Source organism: Fundulus heteroclitus, chromosome 24 (genome assembly GCF_011125445.2).
Source record: "Fundulus heteroclitus isolate FHET01 chromosome 24, MU-UCD_Fhet_4.1, whole genome shotgun sequence".
Taxonomy (NCBI): Eukaryota; Metazoa; Chordata; class Actinopteri; order Cyprinodontiformes; family Fundulidae; genus Fundulus; species Fundulus heteroclitus.
In genome coordinates, this window is record NC_046384.1 from 12,376,274 (window position 1) to 12,395,190 (window position 18,917).

The 18,917-nt window shown below is 40.5% G+C and overlaps 2 protein-coding genes across 4 annotated transcripts; one reads left to right on the plus strand and one right to left on the minus strand.

Annotated features, from left to right (window-relative positions):
- Window positions 1-1,912: 1,912 nt before the first annotated feature.
- Window positions 1,913-12,890, minus strand: atg13 (ATG13 autophagy related 13 homolog (S. cerevisiae)). 2 transcript variants are annotated; one of them, XM_012857194.3, is made up of 18 exons: window positions 12,723-12,890; window positions 11,713-11,793; window positions 11,307-11,387; window positions 11,052-11,171; window positions 10,889-10,935; window positions 10,606-10,746; window positions 10,481-10,521; window positions 9,690-9,786; window positions 9,489-9,602; window positions 8,656-8,749; window positions 8,429-8,527; window positions 8,090-8,158; window positions 6,415-6,530; window positions 6,193-6,316; window positions 5,974-6,051; window positions 5,792-5,899; window positions 3,384-3,512; window positions 1,913-2,389 (listed from the first exon to the last, which is right to left on the minus strand). In XM_012857194.3, exons 2-18 carry the CDS (start codon window positions 11,779-11,781, stop codon window positions 2,312-2,314), a joined length of 1,605 nt encoding a protein of 534 aa, XP_012712648.2. In that variant the 5' UTR covers window positions 11,782-11,793; window positions 12,723-12,890; the 3' UTR covers window positions 1,913-2,311. The 2 variants fall into 2 exon arrangements, with proteins under 2 accessions (XP_012712648.2, XP_012712649.2); XM_012857195.3 differs by lacking the exon at window positions 8,429-8,527.
- A 123-nt stretch (window positions 12,891-13,013) lies between these two features.
- harbi1 (harbinger transposase derived 1) lies at window positions 13,014-18,446 on the plus strand. 2 transcript variants are annotated; one of them, XM_012857199.3, is made up of 7 exons: window positions 13,014-13,130; window positions 14,419-14,584; window positions 14,696-14,898; window positions 14,988-15,078; window positions 17,471-17,675; window positions 17,754-17,929; window positions 18,034-18,446. In XM_012857199.3, the coding sequence occupies exons 1-7, from the start codon at window positions 13,123-13,125 to the stop codon at window positions 18,232-18,234; spliced, it is 1,050 nt and encodes a 349-aa protein (XP_012712653.2). In that variant the 5' UTR covers window positions 13,014-13,122; the 3' UTR covers window positions 18,235-18,446. The 2 variants fall into 2 exon arrangements, with proteins under 2 accessions (XP_012712653.2, XP_035983967.1); XM_036128074.1 differs by having other exon boundaries at window positions 14,991-15,078.
- The last annotated feature ends 471 nt before the right edge of the window (window positions 18,447-18,917 follow it).

Here is an 18,917-nt window from a genome sequence, read left to right on the forward strand (position 1 = left end):
ACAAGTCACCTTAGTGGTTTAGTTAGCCCTCAAAAGCTTTGTAAAGTAACTTTAAATGTGGACAAAAAGAGTAATGGTGGCAAAACGTCTTCAGTTTTTTTTTTTTTTTAAAGCAGATTTAATACATCGACAGAAAAAACTTTCGCTTACGCTTTTAAAAATTCCGTTTTTGTAATTGTTCCTTAAACGCCTCATCAGACGTGAAGGGTAAAGCGGAGATATTTCAACCTCCAACTGGCTTTAATTGTTAAACACAATCACGTTTTAGACTTTATATCAGGATTTAAGGAGTTTTATGAATGTTTTGCCCTCATTGCACCCAGAAGGACGGACACCAGAGGCTGCTAACAGCTAATGCTAGGTAAGTTAGCTTTAGCTGCTGTTAGCTTGGGCTGTGAAAATTAGCTGACGGTCTGCAGGAAAACCAAAAAATACTGGCCTGACAACCATAGTTAATTTTATTTTTGGTGGAATTGCTAAGACTACTTCCTTTAGACCTCCACAATAAGAGCCTTAAGCATATGCCGCGTTTTGAACTTCAAAAGCTAGTGGCAACGCTAGGGGGCGCTGTTTCTCATTGATTACACAAGAAAAGCATTTTAATGTAATTCTAGATTTCATCTAAAAAGCAGTAATTCGTAAAATTGTCTTATGCGTAGCGCTATTAATTACTCCAAAGAAAATCACATAAGCCTATATGGTTAAAAAAAAAAAGCTGTGGAGGTAGTGGGAAAAACTACTTATGCAAAGGTTAGATGGATTCAGCATCACAACGTAGCTGCCGGATGCTACAAAGGAAATAGGAGCATTGATGGAACCATAAACTCTTAATCTCCAGAACCTTTACATCTTATTCCACTCCCACAATAAGTGCATTTACGGCTCTGAATACTAAGTGAAAAACAATCCTCTGTGTTACTTAACTTCTGATTTGGCAAACCAGGGTGGTTTCTAAATGAACTGTTTGCTGTGGTCTTTATTTCTGCATGGCCTCATTGACAACCCAGGGGTTTGCACCTACGTTTACATACATTTAAGGTTATTAAAGTTTCACTACAATACGATTAGCTATTGTGTGAAACATTACAATACTTTTATAACAGCAGCACTGCTAAAATAGTTTTACAGGGATGTTATCCAACATTAATATGGATAAATAAGTCATAGAGTAGCATAAACATGTTTTCAAGCTGTTGATGGAGACTCTTTAACAACTTAAGCCGTTCTGAAGTGTCTCTCCCTCTTTTTTTTTTTAAGCCAGCTGACAGGCAGGAGGAAGGAGCAGCACCGCTCCAAGAACTTCTCTGGCATCTCATCGGGACTTTTTAACCGAAGCGAACGACACCAGAGACGACCGTCAGGTTAGAAACTTTTTTTTTTTAATATACCTGCGTAGTGACAACAGATCTGTGCCACATCAGAAAAGCCTTTCGAGTTTATCTCCAGCTGAAAGAGGAGACGGGACAAGCAGCAGACAGAGCAGCCATGCTTTATTCGAACATCAACAAAAAAAAAAAAAAAAATGCTTTCAATTAAAGCTTTCAACCAACCCCGGCCATGAAATCTGTGGGTAGCTGGGAGCTATTTATCCTTTTTTTACGTATTTCACACAATACACAGCAATGCTGGAACAGGTTTAGACTTTAGGCTCCAACTTGGGTTTTTGAAGCCGTCTCTGGGTTGAAGGGCGTTGGATGGACAGCAGTGCTGACGTGTGGGCTCTGCTCACAGAGGAAAGCGCTGCTTATCCGACTCAAAACGTGTGTGGGGACCATTTGGTTAAATCCACGGTGGCTGTTTAAATACCCAGAACCAGCTGGGAACAACCATTCATGCACCACGAATGAGTTTTCACACTGCAAGCTGAACATTTAGGAAGGGAAAAAAACAAAAAAAACAATGAGACGCACAATTTTTTTTAGACATGTTAAATATCTGAATCTTTATCTTTACAGGCTAGCAGGAAGAGCGGAGGGATCCACAATGAGGGCTTTTACCAACAAACTGCTCGTGTGTCCTTGGCTTCGCATGGCTGACCCCATGATCGTTTGACTACGACAGCAGATTTGTGCAACACATAAATTAAAACTGTCGGTTCGGTTACCACTACCAGACAAGACGGCGCCCGTGAGCCAGTGTCACCAGATATTACAGTATTTACAGTGAAGCAGACTAAAGGTGGCCCGGTGGGAGGTTTTCACACACGTAGAGCTTTAAACATAATGCAGCCTGCCTAATGAGACCCCCCCCCCCCCTTTTCCTTCTGATTAAGTCAACGTTTCCTCCCAGGTCGTCTTGTCCGGCGCTCCTCCTACTGCAGCATCTCCACAAAGGCGTCAAATTCATCAATGTTCTTCTCGTAGACGCGCAGCTTCTCCGGCAGCGAATCCTGCAAGGCAATCGACTCCCATCAGTTCCTTCATCGTCATTCCTTTACTAAAACATGAGGCACAATACGGCAGGGAAGGGGGGGTGGGGGGGTGGCAGGAGGGGCGCTGTCACTACCCGATCCGTACCATCAGCTCATTTGTGCACGCGCGAACAGCATAACTTCCAATATTTCGTTTTTATTACTTTTTTATTCTTTTGTCTTTTTTCGGGCCGGGTGTTTCTTTGTATTTGCGTAAATATTGCATATTTTCAAAATAAATAGAGAAAAACATATATATATATATATATATATATATATATATATATATATATATATATATATATGTTTTTTTTTATAAGAATATATACACCATTACTTAAAGTACATAAAAACCCCAGCTATGAACATGTTTAGGAGTATAGAAATTTTATTTCGAATATTCTTCAGGTTTTTTTTTATCATTTATTTGATTTGCATATGTATTTGTGTATTTTGTACTTAAAAAATGCATTTTAAAAAAAAGTATGCCTTGGCTTTGTTATGTGCTCTTTGTTCTATTCCCTGTTTGGTTTTTGTAAAAAATAAACAATGCGGATACTTTAATGACGGGGTACACCAGAGGGCGCTAAACTCTTAATATATGGTTTTAACTTTCTAATAAAACTAATTTATAGTACAAGATTATTTAAATAACAAAATTCACCTTATAATTAAGGAGAAAAAATTTTTTTCAGTCCTGTTTGAACAAATAATATAACTTATAGTGTGTATTCAGACAATACAGACAAACGTTGCGCAATAAGATGATGACGTCAGGCATTGCAACGTACAGAATGTAAAACGCATCAATTTCTTCCAGAAAAATCTTAAATGTTTTCTATACAATATAGTTCAGCATTCTTTAATGATTTAAGTATAGAAATAAGTATTTTCAGTACCGTAATTACATTATTTTTTTGCTGATGGTACGGATCGTGCTACCGGTACGGATCAGGCAGTGACAGGCGCTTACCAGGTCGTCGGCCATCGACTGGGAGCTGGTGTGCAGAGAGAGGCTGGCGAGCTGAGGGGGGTTCTGAAACTCCCGGTAGAAGGTGCCCAGGTCCATCGGCAGCAGGTCGTCCTTAGAGAAAGCGGGCCGCTGCACACAGAGAGAGAACCACGGTCGACGTAAAGCAGCGCATTTGTTTTAACGCGTGTGGGAAAACGTACACAACCCTCCGCTCTTAATGCTGGTGAAGATTCTCAGTCAGCCAGGTCATGGTCACTCCAAAAAAAGTAAAAAAAACAAAGCAACTGGACTTGTTTTTCGTAGTTGAGGACGTTTTGCTTCCTCTCCAGGAAGCTTTCTCAATTAAAACGTCTGGAGTAATGATGAGTACCAAGCTTTATACAGTTGGCAAACAAAGGCCTTGTAATGGCTTAGATAACATGCAAATTCAATCGAAACAGGTCCACTCCTCTGTAACGAGGAGTTGTTAGGGTTGTTAAGCCGAGCCAATAACAACCCTCCACATTACTCCAGACTTTTTGAATTGAGAAAGCTTCCTGGAAAGGAAGCAAAACATCTTCAACTACGGAAAACAAGTCCAGTTGTTTTGTTTTTTTACCTTTTTTTGGAACTCCACTCTTAAAATGAGGGTTAGAAATATTTAAACATGAGAGCACACTGCAAAAAGGGAACTAAAAGTAAGTGAAATTTTCTTGAAATCATTGTATTTTTCCTTGATTTGAGCAGGTAAATAAGACTATTTGCCAATGGAATAAGATTTCATTCATCTCCATCGTCTTATTTCAAGTGCAGGAAATCTAATTATCTTATTGTAGAGATAATTTTGTTCCTATTTTAAGTGCAAAAATCTTATTCCATCGTCAAATAGTCTTATTTACCTGCTCAAATCAAGAAAAAATACAATGACTTCGAGAAAATTTCACTTACTTTTAGTTCCCTTTTTGCAGTGCATAATGAATATCTTTTCTCCTTTAATGCAACCTCTGTGCTGTCTGACAAATAACTCAGAATAATGGGGCCGCGGCGAGAAGAACTGCTCGTCTGCATCCGATTAGCTTCTGGTGCTCCTGAACGCATCACATCCATCACTTTGGATTTATTTAACATCTTTACATAAGAAAAAAAAAATGTTTTCCCTCCTTTTTTTTTTTTTTAAATAAATTTAAACGTCTTCATTAACAGCGAGGAGGAACCAAAGTCCAATCCCTTGTTTTGTGTTACAAAGTTGGAGAATAAATCTGATTTAGACTCCGCAACACAATCAAAAACAGAACTAAAAATAAGTTACATTTTCTTAAAATAAGTGCATTTGTCCTTGATTTGAGCAGGTAAATAAGACTATCTGCCAATGGAATAAGACTTTTCCACTTAAAATAGGAACAATTCATCTCCATCTGCTTATTTCATTTGCAGTATGCCTAATTATGTTATTTTAGGGGTAACAATACCTATTCCATTGGCAGATAATCTTATTTACCTGCTCAAATCCAAAAGAAATACATTCATTTCAAGAAAATTTTACTTATTTTTAGTTCTCTTTTTGCAGTGTGGAATAAGATTTTTGCACGTAAAATAGGAACAATTCATCTCCATGGTCTTATTTCAAGTGCAGGAAATCTAATTATCTTATTGTAGAGATAATTTTGCTCCTATTTTACGTGCAAAAATCTTATTCCATCGGCAAATAGTCTTATTTACCTGCTCAAATCAAGGAAAAATACAATAATTTTAACAAAATTTCACTTAAGTTACTTTTAGTTCCCTTTTTGCAGTGCATAGTGAATATCTTTTCTCCTTTTAATGCAACCTCTGTGCTGTCTGACAAATAACTCAGAATAATGGGGCCGCGGCGAGAAGAACTTCTGGTGCTCCTGAACGCATCACATCCATCACTTAGCAAAATTCCTGATCACATTGGATTTATTTAACATCTTTAGATAAGAAAAAAAAATGTTTTCCCTCCTTTTTTTTTTTTTTTTAATACATTTAAACGTCTTAATTAAGAGCGAGGAGGAACCGAAGTCCAATCCCTTGTTTTGTGTCACAAAGTTGGCGAATAAAGCTGATTTAGACTGCGCCACACAATCAAAAACAGAACTAAAAATAAGTTACATTTTCTTAAAATAAGTGTCCTTGATTTGAGCAGGTAAATAAGACTATTTGCCAATGGAATAAGATTTTTCCACTTAAAATAGGAACAATTCATCTCAATCATCTTATTTCAAGTGCAGGATGTCTAATTATCTTATTTTAGGGGTAAAGACACTCATTCCATTGGCAGATAATCTTATTTACTGCCTCAAATCGAGGAAAAATAGACTAACTTTAATAAAATTTTACTTGTTTTTAGATCGGTTTTTGCAGTGAGAGTCTCTGGTTAAAGGGCAAACATGAAATCAACCACTCACAAAGTCGACCATGACGAAGTCGTCCTGCTGACCCGATCCCTCCGAGCCCTGAGAGTGAAGGCTGGCCTGCAGGGGGGACTGGCTGGGCGGCGACGCCGGGGGGTTCACCTGAGGGCAGAACCACACGTGAACGCCTCCTGGCATCAGCAGGATGTAGGGGACGTGAGATAAAATAAAGTTACCATGGGGTCATTCTCCTCAGAGTCCAGGGCACGAGGCGCAAACGCGGCGAATGGGAGATCCAGGCTGGCAGCGGTTATCTACGCGACAAGAACAAACTTTTATCAGCTTTAAAGCTGCCACAGGGCAAACAGCAGAGGATGCTGGGAGGAGCTTTAGGAAAAGGCTTAAAAGCCATTATATTGGCTGAAATCTGAGAATAAATTGGCCTCGTTATCTACCTGAGCGCTGGGCTTATTCACAAACGCGCCGACCTTCCTGGTGAACGCGTTGAGGGACTCCACCGGGTCGCAGGGAGAGACGCTCCTTCCCTCGCCGCTCTGCAGCAGGCCGTCCTCATCGCCGCTGTTGGGACGACCCGTTTCGTTTTAGATTTGTTGAAGACGAACGCTGCGATTCGCTCAGATCGGTGCATTACAGAATGTGGTTCAGGAGAGGCCTACCTGCTGCTGGTTGTGTCCGGGGCGTTTTCTACCGTCAGCTGGACGTCTGCTCCATGAGGAGGAGGAGGAGCAGGAACCAGAACGATCCCACCGCCCTCTTTCCCCGCTTGGAAACCCTGAAAGGGAGAACTTCACTGATCAGAAGCTGAAGGAGTGGATTTTGTTCTGTTATTGTTGCAAAGAACATTTTTGTAAATGGAAATAAAAATAAAAAAAAAGAAGAAATCCAGAAATTAAACTTTGAAAAACCTCTTAATCAAAAAGAGATTTGAGAGTATCTTTGCTGTTTTCTCTCATTTTTTGTTATTTTTATGTAAATTTTTTTATAATGTTTTTTTTTTCTTCCACAGACTATATTTTCAATTCTTTTCCACATTTCTCTTTATCAGATTAAGTTTTATGAATTGTTTTTTCTTTACGAATTGTCTCTCTCAGATCAAATCCTCTTCACTTCTGGGGGCGGGCTTTCCTCTGGAGTGAGGAGCAAAGACACGTTTCTATTGGTCTGCGAGGACGTTAGCAACATTTTTATTGGTCAATGTATGAGCCGAGCGCGCTTTTTTAATTGCTTTAAAAAAGCAATTAGAAAAGAACGCAATTTGTAAATCTCACTATGAAAAAGAGAAATGTGAAAAAAAATATGAAGTCTGTAAAAAAAAATATGTTTGATAATATAAAGTCTATAAAAAAATTGCAAAAAATTAAAATTTGATAATATAAAATCTGTGAAAAAATTGAAAATGTAAAGTCTGTAAAAAATTTGAAAAAATTAGGGAATATGAAGTCTGTCAAAAAATTAAGTTTGAAAATATAAAGTCTATAAAAAATTGCAAAAAAATAAAATTAGATATAAAATCTGTGAAAATTTTTTAAAATATAAAGTCTGTAAAAAATGTGAAAAAATTTAATTAGAGAATATGAAGTCTGTAAAAAAATAAAGTTTTAAAATATAAAGTCTATACAAAATTGCAAAATAATTAAAATTAGATAATATAAAATCTGTGAAAAAAATTTAAAATATAAAGTCTTTAAAAAATTTGAAAAAATTAAATCAGAGAATATGAAGTCTATAAAAAATTTTTAAAATTAAGTTTTAAAATATAAAGTCTATACAAAATTGCAAAAAAAAAAGATAATATAAAATCTGTGATTTTTTTAAAATGTTTTATTTGAAAATATAAAGTCTGTAAAAAAAATTAAAAATAAAATCTGAGAAAACAGCAAAGTAACTCAAAACCTTTTTGTGATTAACAAATTTCTGGATTGCATTTTGTTTTTTCTTCAAATTTCCATCTACCAAACTTGGTTTTCTTCAAACTATCTCCTTTTGCAGAAAGGCTCTTCGCTTGCAACGATTATGGAAGAAAATTTACTCCATACCAATACAGACTCCTGTCTTCTGAAACCAAAAATATGAGTTTGTGGATAAAATGCACGAGAATCCAGCAGCATACCTCTTGAACTCTATTCTTGAACTCTATTGCCTCCCTTTTTATTTAGGGATGGATGAGAAACAGGAGTCTGTGGTTGGAAAGCAGCAAACACAAACCTAGGGCTATGTGACGACTTTTCAAGGTCATGCATCTCTGAAATACTTCAATCAAGCTATGCACTGCCACGCCCTTTCCCTGCTTCTACATCTGTAGGTACTGCTAGAGCTGGACAGGCGCCTCACCTGGTTGGTGTTGAACTCAGCAGCTCCCCCTGTAGGTGCCGGCTGGTAGGATAACCTGGAGGCGTAGAGCTAGAGGCAAACATAAACACAGGAAATAACCAAGAATGCAACACCATGAGGCTCCTGTGGGCGGCGAAGGGCTATGAGAGGGTGTGGGTCGAGCATTAGGAGGGAGCTACGTGCAGAAAAAATAAAATTAAACAAAAAAACAGGCAGAAACAACCAACTATAAAAGCTACAGGGATGCAAACTAACGCAGGACTCAGGAGGTGAAGCGACTGGATGGACACGAAACTAGAGTCACAGCAACACGCCGTCAAAACACCAGTATGGACTCACGGCGTGAGCGACAAGTCCCGGAGCCAACGGGAGCTGAAGACTGTCCAGCGGGAGGGGCTTGGACAGTTTGGAAGGGGACGGACTCAGTGTGCAGACGCACTGAGGCCACGCAACGCGCACATAGAAACCAAATAAAACGATAATCAAGAGTGAAAACCGGCAGAAGATAAAAGAGACAGGGAGGACGAGCAAGAGAGAGAGAGAGAGAGAGAGAGGGCGGTTCCTACCTGAGAGGGAGGGGAGGTGGAGAAGGAGGTGGTGCAGACCTCCTGTGAGTCCTGGACTCCAGCAAACGCCCCTCCGTCCTCGTCGTCCGGCGCTCTGAACACACAGAAGGCATCCGTTTGAGGGCTGAACCATTTTGGAAAATAATCTAATTGAGATTTTTTTTCTTAATATTGCAATTTAATGCAGTTTAATTTATCATGTTTTTTTAAACATATACAAACAACAAATCAATTTGTTTCCTTGCCTTGCGGATTAGTTGCTAAAAGACCCACAGCGTCTAAACTCAGAGCAGAAATTATTGCGTTCTACCTACAATATATTTCAACCAAAATTGCAATTTTGACTTTTCTCTGCGTTAACCACAAGCAACAAAAATGGTCGTCTAAATAAAGATGTTTGTAAACAAGGACTATCTAAAACAAGATCTTTTAATGTTTCTATTAATCAGAATATTATTCAAGAGAACAGCTTTTAGTTGATTTGGACATCAATCCTTGTTGAACATAAAGTGCAACCAACAAGCAAGTCTATGTAATTAAACTGATTGACCAGTACTTAATGCTATGTATGATTATATAAACTCTAAAACAAGTAATATAATTAGATTATCTCACTGCTGCAACTGTCTTCCCTTCCATGTGGAGGCAAACCCACTTTAAACATTTTACCAACACCTAATGGACGTGTATAATTCACTAATTGTTACATAGCCAAAAATTGCAGACTCTGCGATTTGGAAATTGTGTTTTTTTAAAATCGCGATTATATTGAAAATGTGATTAATTGTTCAGCCCTAGTTAGCAGCAGCAGCAGTGCGCCAAAACGCGGCTACCTGTAGTTGCAGGGCTGCCCCATGTTGACGGGACGCTGACTGCCGCCGCCGCCGCCGGCGTCCACGAAGTGATCCACGATGATCCCCATGATCGGAGCCGACCGTTCGAACTGCCTGCAGGGGAGAACCCAGTCAGCACCAGAGAGTCCGCCGCGCTCACCCGACACGCAAACTGTGAGCGACGAGCCCGGCCGGGTTTACCTGCTAGACATGAACGCCAGGTTGGTGCGGTAGGCGCACGACAGCGTGACCGTGCCGACCGGCGTGCCCACCACGCCGACACGCACCGTCTGAAAACCTGCGCGACAACCCAGAACTTTTGAGGAAGACGTTTCGAAGAATCCGCGTTTATCTGATTCCTCCACACGGGGGCCCAGATATTAGGCTACGTTCACACTGCAGGTCTTAATGCTCAATTCCGATTTTTTTTTGTGAAATCGGATTTTTTTGCGTGGTCGTTCACATTTCCAAATATATGCGACTTGTATGTGATCTCCTGTAGGAACTGAACGTGTTCAACCTAAGTGTCCCGCATGAGCACTGGAGGACGCGATGACGTCACACGTAGCAAGCGTCCTCAGTGTTTGTGGAAGTAAACATGGATTATAATGCTGGCGCGCATTTTGCAGTCATTAATTTATTTCTAACCGGAGCTTTCCCTCCATTGACTGCTCTCCTCATTGTAGTCCGCTATGGGTGTCGTCTTTCTTCCTGCTTCTGCATAGCAGGACGCAGAATAGTGACGTTTGTCGAGTATCGGTGACGTACAGGTTGGATAAATGCGACCCGGCCGTACAGACACAGGTCGCATTTGAAAAGATCAGATACGTATCGGATTCAGGACCACATGTCCAAGTGGCCTGGGTCGCATTTGAAAAAATCTGATCTGTGTTGTTCAGACTGTCATAAAAAGATCAGATCCAGGTCGCATATGGGCAAAGAAATCGGAATTGGGTCACTTCAGGCTGCAGTGTGAACATAAACTAAGTTACCTTCTCCTAATGCGCCCAGCTGGACCTCCCCAAAGTAGATCCTGCACAGGAGACAGCATTTGGGTAATCATCTCAAACGTATGCAGCTGCGTTCAAAAGACCGCCGGCGGCACGGCCCAGCGCACCTGTATAAGATGACGTAGTCGTGCCCCTGCTTCCTGGACAGCTTATAGGCGGGCGTCACTCTGGTGATGGCGAGCAGAGACTTCAGGAGAACCGACAGCCGGTTATAGACGGTGTACGACACCTTGATGTCCTTATCGCACCTGCGGCGGGGCCAGGAAGGACAGACGTTTAGATGGGAAACGCCAATTAACGGCGATCAGGAGGGGAAATAAAATGCAAGAGAAACGGACAAACTGCTCATCTTCTGAGAAATCCCTCCACAAATCCAACACCCCGACTTACTTCTCGTTCATCTCCAGGCACCACGTCTCTAACTCCATAGAGTCACCCTGAGAAAATGAGTAAATGGGGAAAGAAAAGATCAGCATAGCAGCGATAATCTGCCTTGGTTCTGAGGAGCTGGTCAAAATAAAGTGACCTGATGCGTTTTTTTTTTTTTTTTTACCTCGGAGGTCTTCAGGGAGATCTCCACACACATGGAGCGGCCGATGCCCGGAAGCTGGCCGGCCAGAGCCTTCTTGGCCTCATGGGTGACCTCCGGGATGTCTTTGATGGCCAAATTAAACTGGGAAGAAAGTTAAAAGAGGGGAAAAAAATATATTTTACGTCAGAGGAACCGTGAGTTAGAAAATATGTAAAGGAAGAAGCAAAAGGAAGGCGTTTGTGTATTTAAAAATAAATAAAGAAGCTTTAGTTTTACCCAGTCCGAGCCGGTGGGCGATGATGACGAGCGAGTGCAGATCTTCTCCCCGAGGCGAGCTTGGACGATCACCTGAACGGTCTACAGACATCAGGACAGGATTAAACACGGGAGGCGACAAACCCGTATGCAAAGTCGTTCAGAAAAGAAAAAAGCCTCATTCATTAGCAATGGTGTTTTTCCACTTTTCCAATCCAGATATGTTTCTACCCTCACATGTAGTCACTGGATATGCACCGTGACCGAACTGAACTGAATCCCTCCAGGATAAGGGTGGGAGGCATAGTCGGGTAATAATAAAAGTGGAAAACCTTTGGATGAGTCATCTAAATGGGAAAGCCTATCGCAGCGTTAGATTCCACCTTCAAAAACCTGCAGGAACACGGCATCACCACAAGTCTCTTACCTTTAAGGCAAAAAACTTGATGAACTTGTCCAAGTCTTTCTTATCCTGTGGACTCAGGTCACCGTCCATGTTGTCACAACCCTGCAATCACATGAGACACTTAGGAGAGAAAATGTTTATAACTATAAATATGAACACCAAAAGGTGTCATTTATATTATTATTATTATTATATTAAAATATTATTAGTAAACTGGTTTCCCTTATTTCTCACCTAAAAAAGTCAAAAAGGTGCATTGACATTAAGTAAAATAATTAATACAATTGAATTAAGTTAAAATCAAATACAGACAGCTTTATAGTAGTCTGAATAAAAATGTAAGTAAATATATGCATGCATTAAATTAGCAAAAAACTAACAATTATTTAACATAAATTGTGAAAAGAAATCGCATACAAATTTTAATTCTAAATTAACATTTTGGAATATTTCCACCTTTTCTGCTTTCTTCATATCACCGATCAAGCCCACGGATCGCAATTACTAACAGATTAACTTAATAAGGTGCAAAATATTTGATTTTTGATATAAAACCAGCATCTAAACTTTTTAAACTACTTGGAACCAGAGCAAAGTTTGACCCACATAAATAAATTACTTAAAACCTATTTGTTGCACACTAATTGAATCTAATTCTAAATGAATCTGTTTAATTATTGGATTAAATAGCAAAATCCTTTGTTTATAACAGCTGATTTTAAACCGTACACAACAACTAGCAATAGAAAACAAATGGGGCCTCCTCGCTTATTAGAAATTAACCTGATTAAATATGAAGGTCACTCACAGTAAGAGAAAAAGACAAAGACGTTAATCGCAGTATTTTATTATCCGAAACGTCTGTTATTAAAATAAATAAAGGCAAAACTGGAGCTCTTCTGGGATATTTACGGATTGTTTTCCTGACAGAACAGTGAGTCACTGCTACACCACCGTTAGCATGTGGCTAATGCTAGCAGGCTAGCTGAATAACGAGGGCGTTACAGAGCATCAAGAACAGCAAAACTTACATTAGCTGTTTCCTTAGCGACGCGCGTTCACGATAATACACATAAGCTTAAACACGTGGCGGAAAATGCATTTTCTATAAACATTCATAGGCCATTTTCGGATATACACAACGTCAGCAGCTGCTGTGCCACTTTTCTGTTTATCTTCTCCATGTCGACGTGTTTATGTAGCAGTGGTTTCTCAGGCGCACTTTCGTTACGCTCTTCTTTTAGGATATTATTGATTCGCGTTCAAAACTGAATCATATAATTAGGACAAGTAGTCATCTAAGAACTCTTTCGTGTTTTAGAAAATATTTAGATGTAAGAATACTGATTTTTTTCCACCCGTGTCGAATCTGCGATCGGATACCGCAGCAGCGGTTTCCTTTGGCTTGTTTTGGTTGGCAGATGTTGTCTTATGCGAAGGTAAAATATATATATTTTTAATAGTTACAACATGAATTTGAAGTCACGTAGTTTGTGGAGTCTGCAGAGTTGTTGGAGGGATTATATTGATCTTAAATTAGACGCAATGAAATGAAGCTAGCCAGAGACTAGCTAATAACTGGTTAGCATTTGCGTTTGTGTGGTTGCAACATAGCTTTACATGTTTTTTTAAAAAAGCACATTTCATGATTCGCATGCAGTGTAAATCCAAAACGACTAGATATGTGTAATACATACATTTAAAAATGCATTGACAAATGTAGAATCAAGGAAGAAAATCGCTCTTTATTCAGCCTTGATGGAGCATCCTGAAGAGAAACAGCTAACTCAGACTCTGCCCTGCAAACTGTTTGTACTTGCTCACGTTTTGTCAATTTACAATCTCAAGCTGCTCTGCATTTTATATGTGAGGCCAACCAAAGCAATGCATTGTTGTGAAGTGAAAGGAAAATGATTCAAGATGTTCAGCTTCCAAGTCTTTTGGAGTATTCTGCAGCTCTGCACATCCAGAGAATGCTCATTTTTCTTCTTTTCAAAGTGGATCAAGCTCAGTCAGATTGGAAGGAGAACCTGTGTAAAAAAAAACAAGGTTACTTTTTTTTTAGGTTTTCAGGTTACTTTTTTTGCCCCAAAATGTTTTATTGCCTTGATAAGCTATCTAGGAACTTGTGTTGAATCACTGGAATATTATTTATAAATGTCAGTTTTGGATATTTAGCCCGGTTATGGTTGTCTAATCATATTTGTTGCTAATTTTCTGCCACTTTTTGTGCTCTTAGAGTTTTCATTGTAGCTGTGAAAATGTTTTGTTTTGTCATTTTACTTAATATGGTGTTTTCGTGTCATTCTGTGTACTGTCTATGATTACACTGCAAAAAGGGAACTAAAAGTAAGTGACATTTTCTTGAAATCAGTGTATATTTTACCTTGATTAGTGCAGGTAAATAAGACTATTTGCCAATGGAATAAGATTTTTGCACTTAAAATATGAAGAATTCCTCCCCATCGTCTTATTTCAAGTGCAGGATGTCTAATTATCTTATTTTAGGGGTAGAAATACTCATTCCATTGGCAAATAGTCTTATTTAGCTCCTCAAATCAAGGGAAAATACACTAATTTCAAGAAATTATTACTTTGTGTCATCTGCTAGAAAACTGAAAGCGAGTTTTATGTTTCTTTTGGTAAAAAATAACGTTCTGCACCGCGTTTGGCCAATTCAACACTGAAATGGTTCAGTTAAGACAAAATCTGCCTTCTTCCCCACAGGATGGCCATCCCTATTGCCATCTTAGACTGTGATCTTCTTCTGCACGGGCGTGGCCATAAGACTTTGGACCGCTTCGACCTGGACTCTGTTTCAAATGACTTTCTCCTCACAAATTTTGGCTTCCCGAGAGACTTCATCCTGTATCTGGTGGAATTACTCAAAGAGGTGTGATTGCTATAATTATTACCTGGCGTTAGATTTCTGTTTTTAAATGGGGGAAAATGCTCATCGCAGCTGCATATTCTGTGTTTACCTCCCATCATTTCCACATGGCAGACGCTTTCCAGGCGAACCATGAGATCCAGAGCCATCAGTCCTGAGGTGCAGGTCTTAGCAGCGCTGGGCTTCTACACATCTGGCTCCTTCCAGACGTCTATGGGGGATATAATAGGGATAAGCCAGGCGTCCATGTCCAGATGTGTGACCAACGTGACCAAAGCACTGGTGGAGAAAGCGCCACAGTTCATCACTTTCAACAGGTACCGTAGGTAGAAGCCACATGCGTGTTGTTCTGATGCCAAGCACCTCTGGGTGGAGGGGGGGGAATAACAAAGGCGTGTCGTTCCAGCAGCGAGCCGTCCAGCAGAGACTTCACCTTCCAGGAGTTTCAGAGGGTCGCAGGATTCCCAGGCGTTCTCGGGGTTCTCGACTGTGTTCAGGTTAGCCGGTCAGGACAAAACCCTCGCATCCACCTTTCTCAACAGTGCCAAGAGCTTTTCCACCTTTTGTCATGTTATAGCAGCAAAGTCAACACTGTGTTTGTTTCATTTGCGGAGACGACCAGCACAAAGTCGCGCATGATTGGGAGGCGGCGGGGAAATTAGTTCCCTGACTTAACGCCTTGTTCAAGCACCTTTCGCTGCAGTCACAGCTCATTTAGTATCTAAAATATTTACTCTTTCTACTTTGCAAAATACCTGGAGCTCAGACTGTCTGGAGTCTAACTACAAATTTAGATTAGATTAGATTGAACTTTATTGTCGTTACACAGGTACAGGTACAAGGCAACGAAATGCAGTTTAGGTCTAACCAGAAGTGCAATAGCAGCAAGTGCAGGATAAACAATGGTTCCATAAGTACAGGACATGAGTTTTTACTGAATAAATATAGAGATGGATACTATTATAGACAGAATTTTACTGATCGATATGTCCTATGAGTATAATATACAGATAACTAGTATTGTGAACTAAATTTACAGCTCCAAATCCTCTATTGGAGGCGTCACCAACCTGTTAGAGCTTTCAGAGCTGCTTCATCGGTACTGTGTCACACAAAGGGCTACCTGTACCAACCTCTGAACTAGAAGAGTCAGACCTCACCTTAACTTTATGTAAAATAAACATGTTTTTAATGTATTCATCATTTAAAATCTATAGAAATACAAGTATGACTAAAAAGGAAGAGCAACTAAATAAAATAACATTTTAGATGCAGCTCACTGGAGGCTTCAGGGCACCACCTATGGTCCCCCCCTGCTCTATTGTATTTACATCTGGACTTTGACTAGGCCACTTCTAGACACAACCATGCTTTGATCCACACCGTTGCATCGCAGCTCCGGCTGTATATTTGCGTGCCTTCACCCTTCTGGGAGGTAAACATCCACTCCTGTCAAATCCTGTGTCGTCCCGTATTTAACTCCATTCTCAATCCCGTCAACTTAAATCAACTTCCCTGTTTCTGCGACACACCAAACAACAACAACAAAACAAAGGCAACCCCCATTGCACAATTGATAGTCTTAGTTTTCTACTATATACAGATACAGCTAAAAAAGATTGCATATCCTCGAAATGTTTCATATTCTAACAACTGTGTAGCTTTATACTGAGATGAAACCGCACCCTGTTTACTAATTAGGCCACTTCTGAAGGCACAGGGTTTTATTTGGGGTAATACACTGCAAAAATAGAGCTAAAAATAACAAAATATTTCTTGAAATTAGAGTATTTTTCTTTGATTTGAGCAGGTAAATAAGATTATTTGCCAACGGAATAAGATTTTTGCACTTAAAATAGGAACAATTCATCTCCATCTGCATATTTCAAGTGCAGTATGCCTAATTATCTTATTTTAGGGGTAACAATACTCATTCCATTGGCAACAGGGTTCCCGCGGATCCTTAAAAAGTCTTAAAAGGCATTGAATTCTGTAATGTAAAACTAAGGCCTTAATTGGCATTAAAATGTCTTAAATCAGTGTTTCTTAAGTCTTAAAATTGTTACCAGGTCATAATTAGGATTTTGTTTTTGTAATCCTTACCAAACAGAAAAATAATTGACACAATTAGATATTTTTTTAATTTACCGAACGGCTCAATGTAACCATTATTGGTTCCGTGCCGATAGCAGAACCAATAAAAACTGTTGCGGCCGGACCATAGCTGTGAAAAAGAGTTGGCACTGGTTATGTTGTGGTTTTTAAAACTGATTTATAGTTTATTTTAGTAGGGAACAAAACAGTTTGTGAATTCAGTTCAGTAGTTGTTAAAAATATATCTGTTATTTGTGTGTTTTTTATTTTTAGCTTTCGTCCTATATGGAATGTTTTTCAGAATTTTAAACATGTCTACTGGGCCAGAAAGTAATGGTTTGTGTTAAAATCAACATTTGGGTGAAGTTGTCGCAACCAGGTTTATCTTGTTTACCGTGAAGTTGGTCTTAACTATTTATTTCAAGTGGCATTAAAAAGTCTTAAAAAGTCTTGAATTTGACTTGCCTTATGCTGTAGAAACCCTGGGATAATAATCTTATTTACCTGCTCAAATCCAGGAGAAATACATTCATTTCAAGAAAATTTTACTTATTTTTAGTTCTCTTTTCGCAGTGTAGAGTAGAGGGGCTGAATAGAAATGCACGTCAGATTTGTCAAATTTCTACCTATAAATCAAAATCAGGGGAAAAAAACCTACATTGGAGCTTTTGGCTGTAATACGAGAAAATGAGAACGAGTCGAATCCCTTCAGAAGACGGTGTGCACGTTGATTCATCCCGTCCACAGCAGGAAGCTGACTCTTCTCCGCCCTGCCTCCCAACCCTGCATCTCCAGGTTGCCATCAAAGCGCCGAACAGCGAGGCCTCCTCGTACGTGAACAAGAAGGGCTTTCACTCCGTCGCCTGCCAGCTGGTCTGCAACGCCCGGGGCCTGCTGCTCAGTGCGGAGACGTGGCCGGGCGGACTGCGGGACACCAAGATCCTGCAAAGGTCGGCCCTTCACAAGCAGCTGCAGGACAACAAGGAGGGCTGGCTGCTGGGTGAAGATGCGCTCTCAGGGTTAGTAACACGTCTGATATCCAGAGGTCTGGAGGTAATTTTGATCTGTTCTCTGATAGGAGACGGACGCTATCCTTTGAAGAAGTGGCTGATGACGCCGCTGGAGTCCCCGGGAACGGACGCGGAGCTGCGATACAACCTGGCCCACATGATGACACGCGAGATAGCCGACAGAACCTTCAGGGCCATCCAGACCAGATTCAGGTGTTTAGACGGCATCAAAGGAAACCTGCAGGTACCCCCCCCCCCCCCCCCCCCCCCCGTCGCCACGCAGCAGCCGCGTTCCAGTCCAGAAAAAAAAACGAAAAACCCCGTTTTTTCTTCCCCCTCTCTGAGCAGTACTCCCCTGAAAGGAGCTCGTCCATCCTCCTGGCCTGCTGCGTTCTCCACAACGCCTCGCTGCATTCCGGACTGGACGCCTGGACTCTGGAGAGGACGGAGCCTCTGGAGCAGCCCAAGGGCCCCGAGCAGAAGCTGGAGGACCGCGACGGCGAGGCGGAGGAGCTCCGCAAAAAGATCGTCCTGGAACACTTCAGCTAGACGCGTCAAGGGAGATAAAGACTTATCTGCACATCTAAACGGACCCAAACCCTGTCCACCTTTAAACCATGGAGACCTTTACAGCAGATATGTGTATAGAAGACGGACAGACGATGGACTTATGATGGATAGCAGACAGTCAGACCTTTACAGACAGTGAAGGAAGCCTGAATTAAACACTGTGGGGGGAAATAAAGTGCAGAGACACCATGTTGCTGATGCAGTTTTTTAATATTTTGCTCGTTTCTACTCTACCGACTAAACTACGATAACATAGATATATATATATATGGAGGAACATGCAGGATGCTATACAGCAAACCAAGACAACAGCACATCCAGACACATTTCAAACACGGACGTCCACGTAACTTTCCAAAGGTTAAAGGTTAAGCAGGTCCCGGAGTTTTAGGAGTGTTTAAACTGTGTAGAGTTGCTGTGTTGTCTAAGTTTATTTACAAATGACCCCCCCCCAACCCCTTCCCTCCCCGATCATTTCTTTTATTTTGATGCCCACCCCCTATCCTCCCCCCCCTTGTTTTCGTCCCCCAACAGGACTTTCCACAGGTTAAAATCTGGGGTTATGACCGTACAAAAACAAGGCCCACTATTTACAACAACTGCGCAGGAAGTTGTCATCATTTATGTACATTTGGTCCCAGACGTAGGAGAGCGATTGCGGG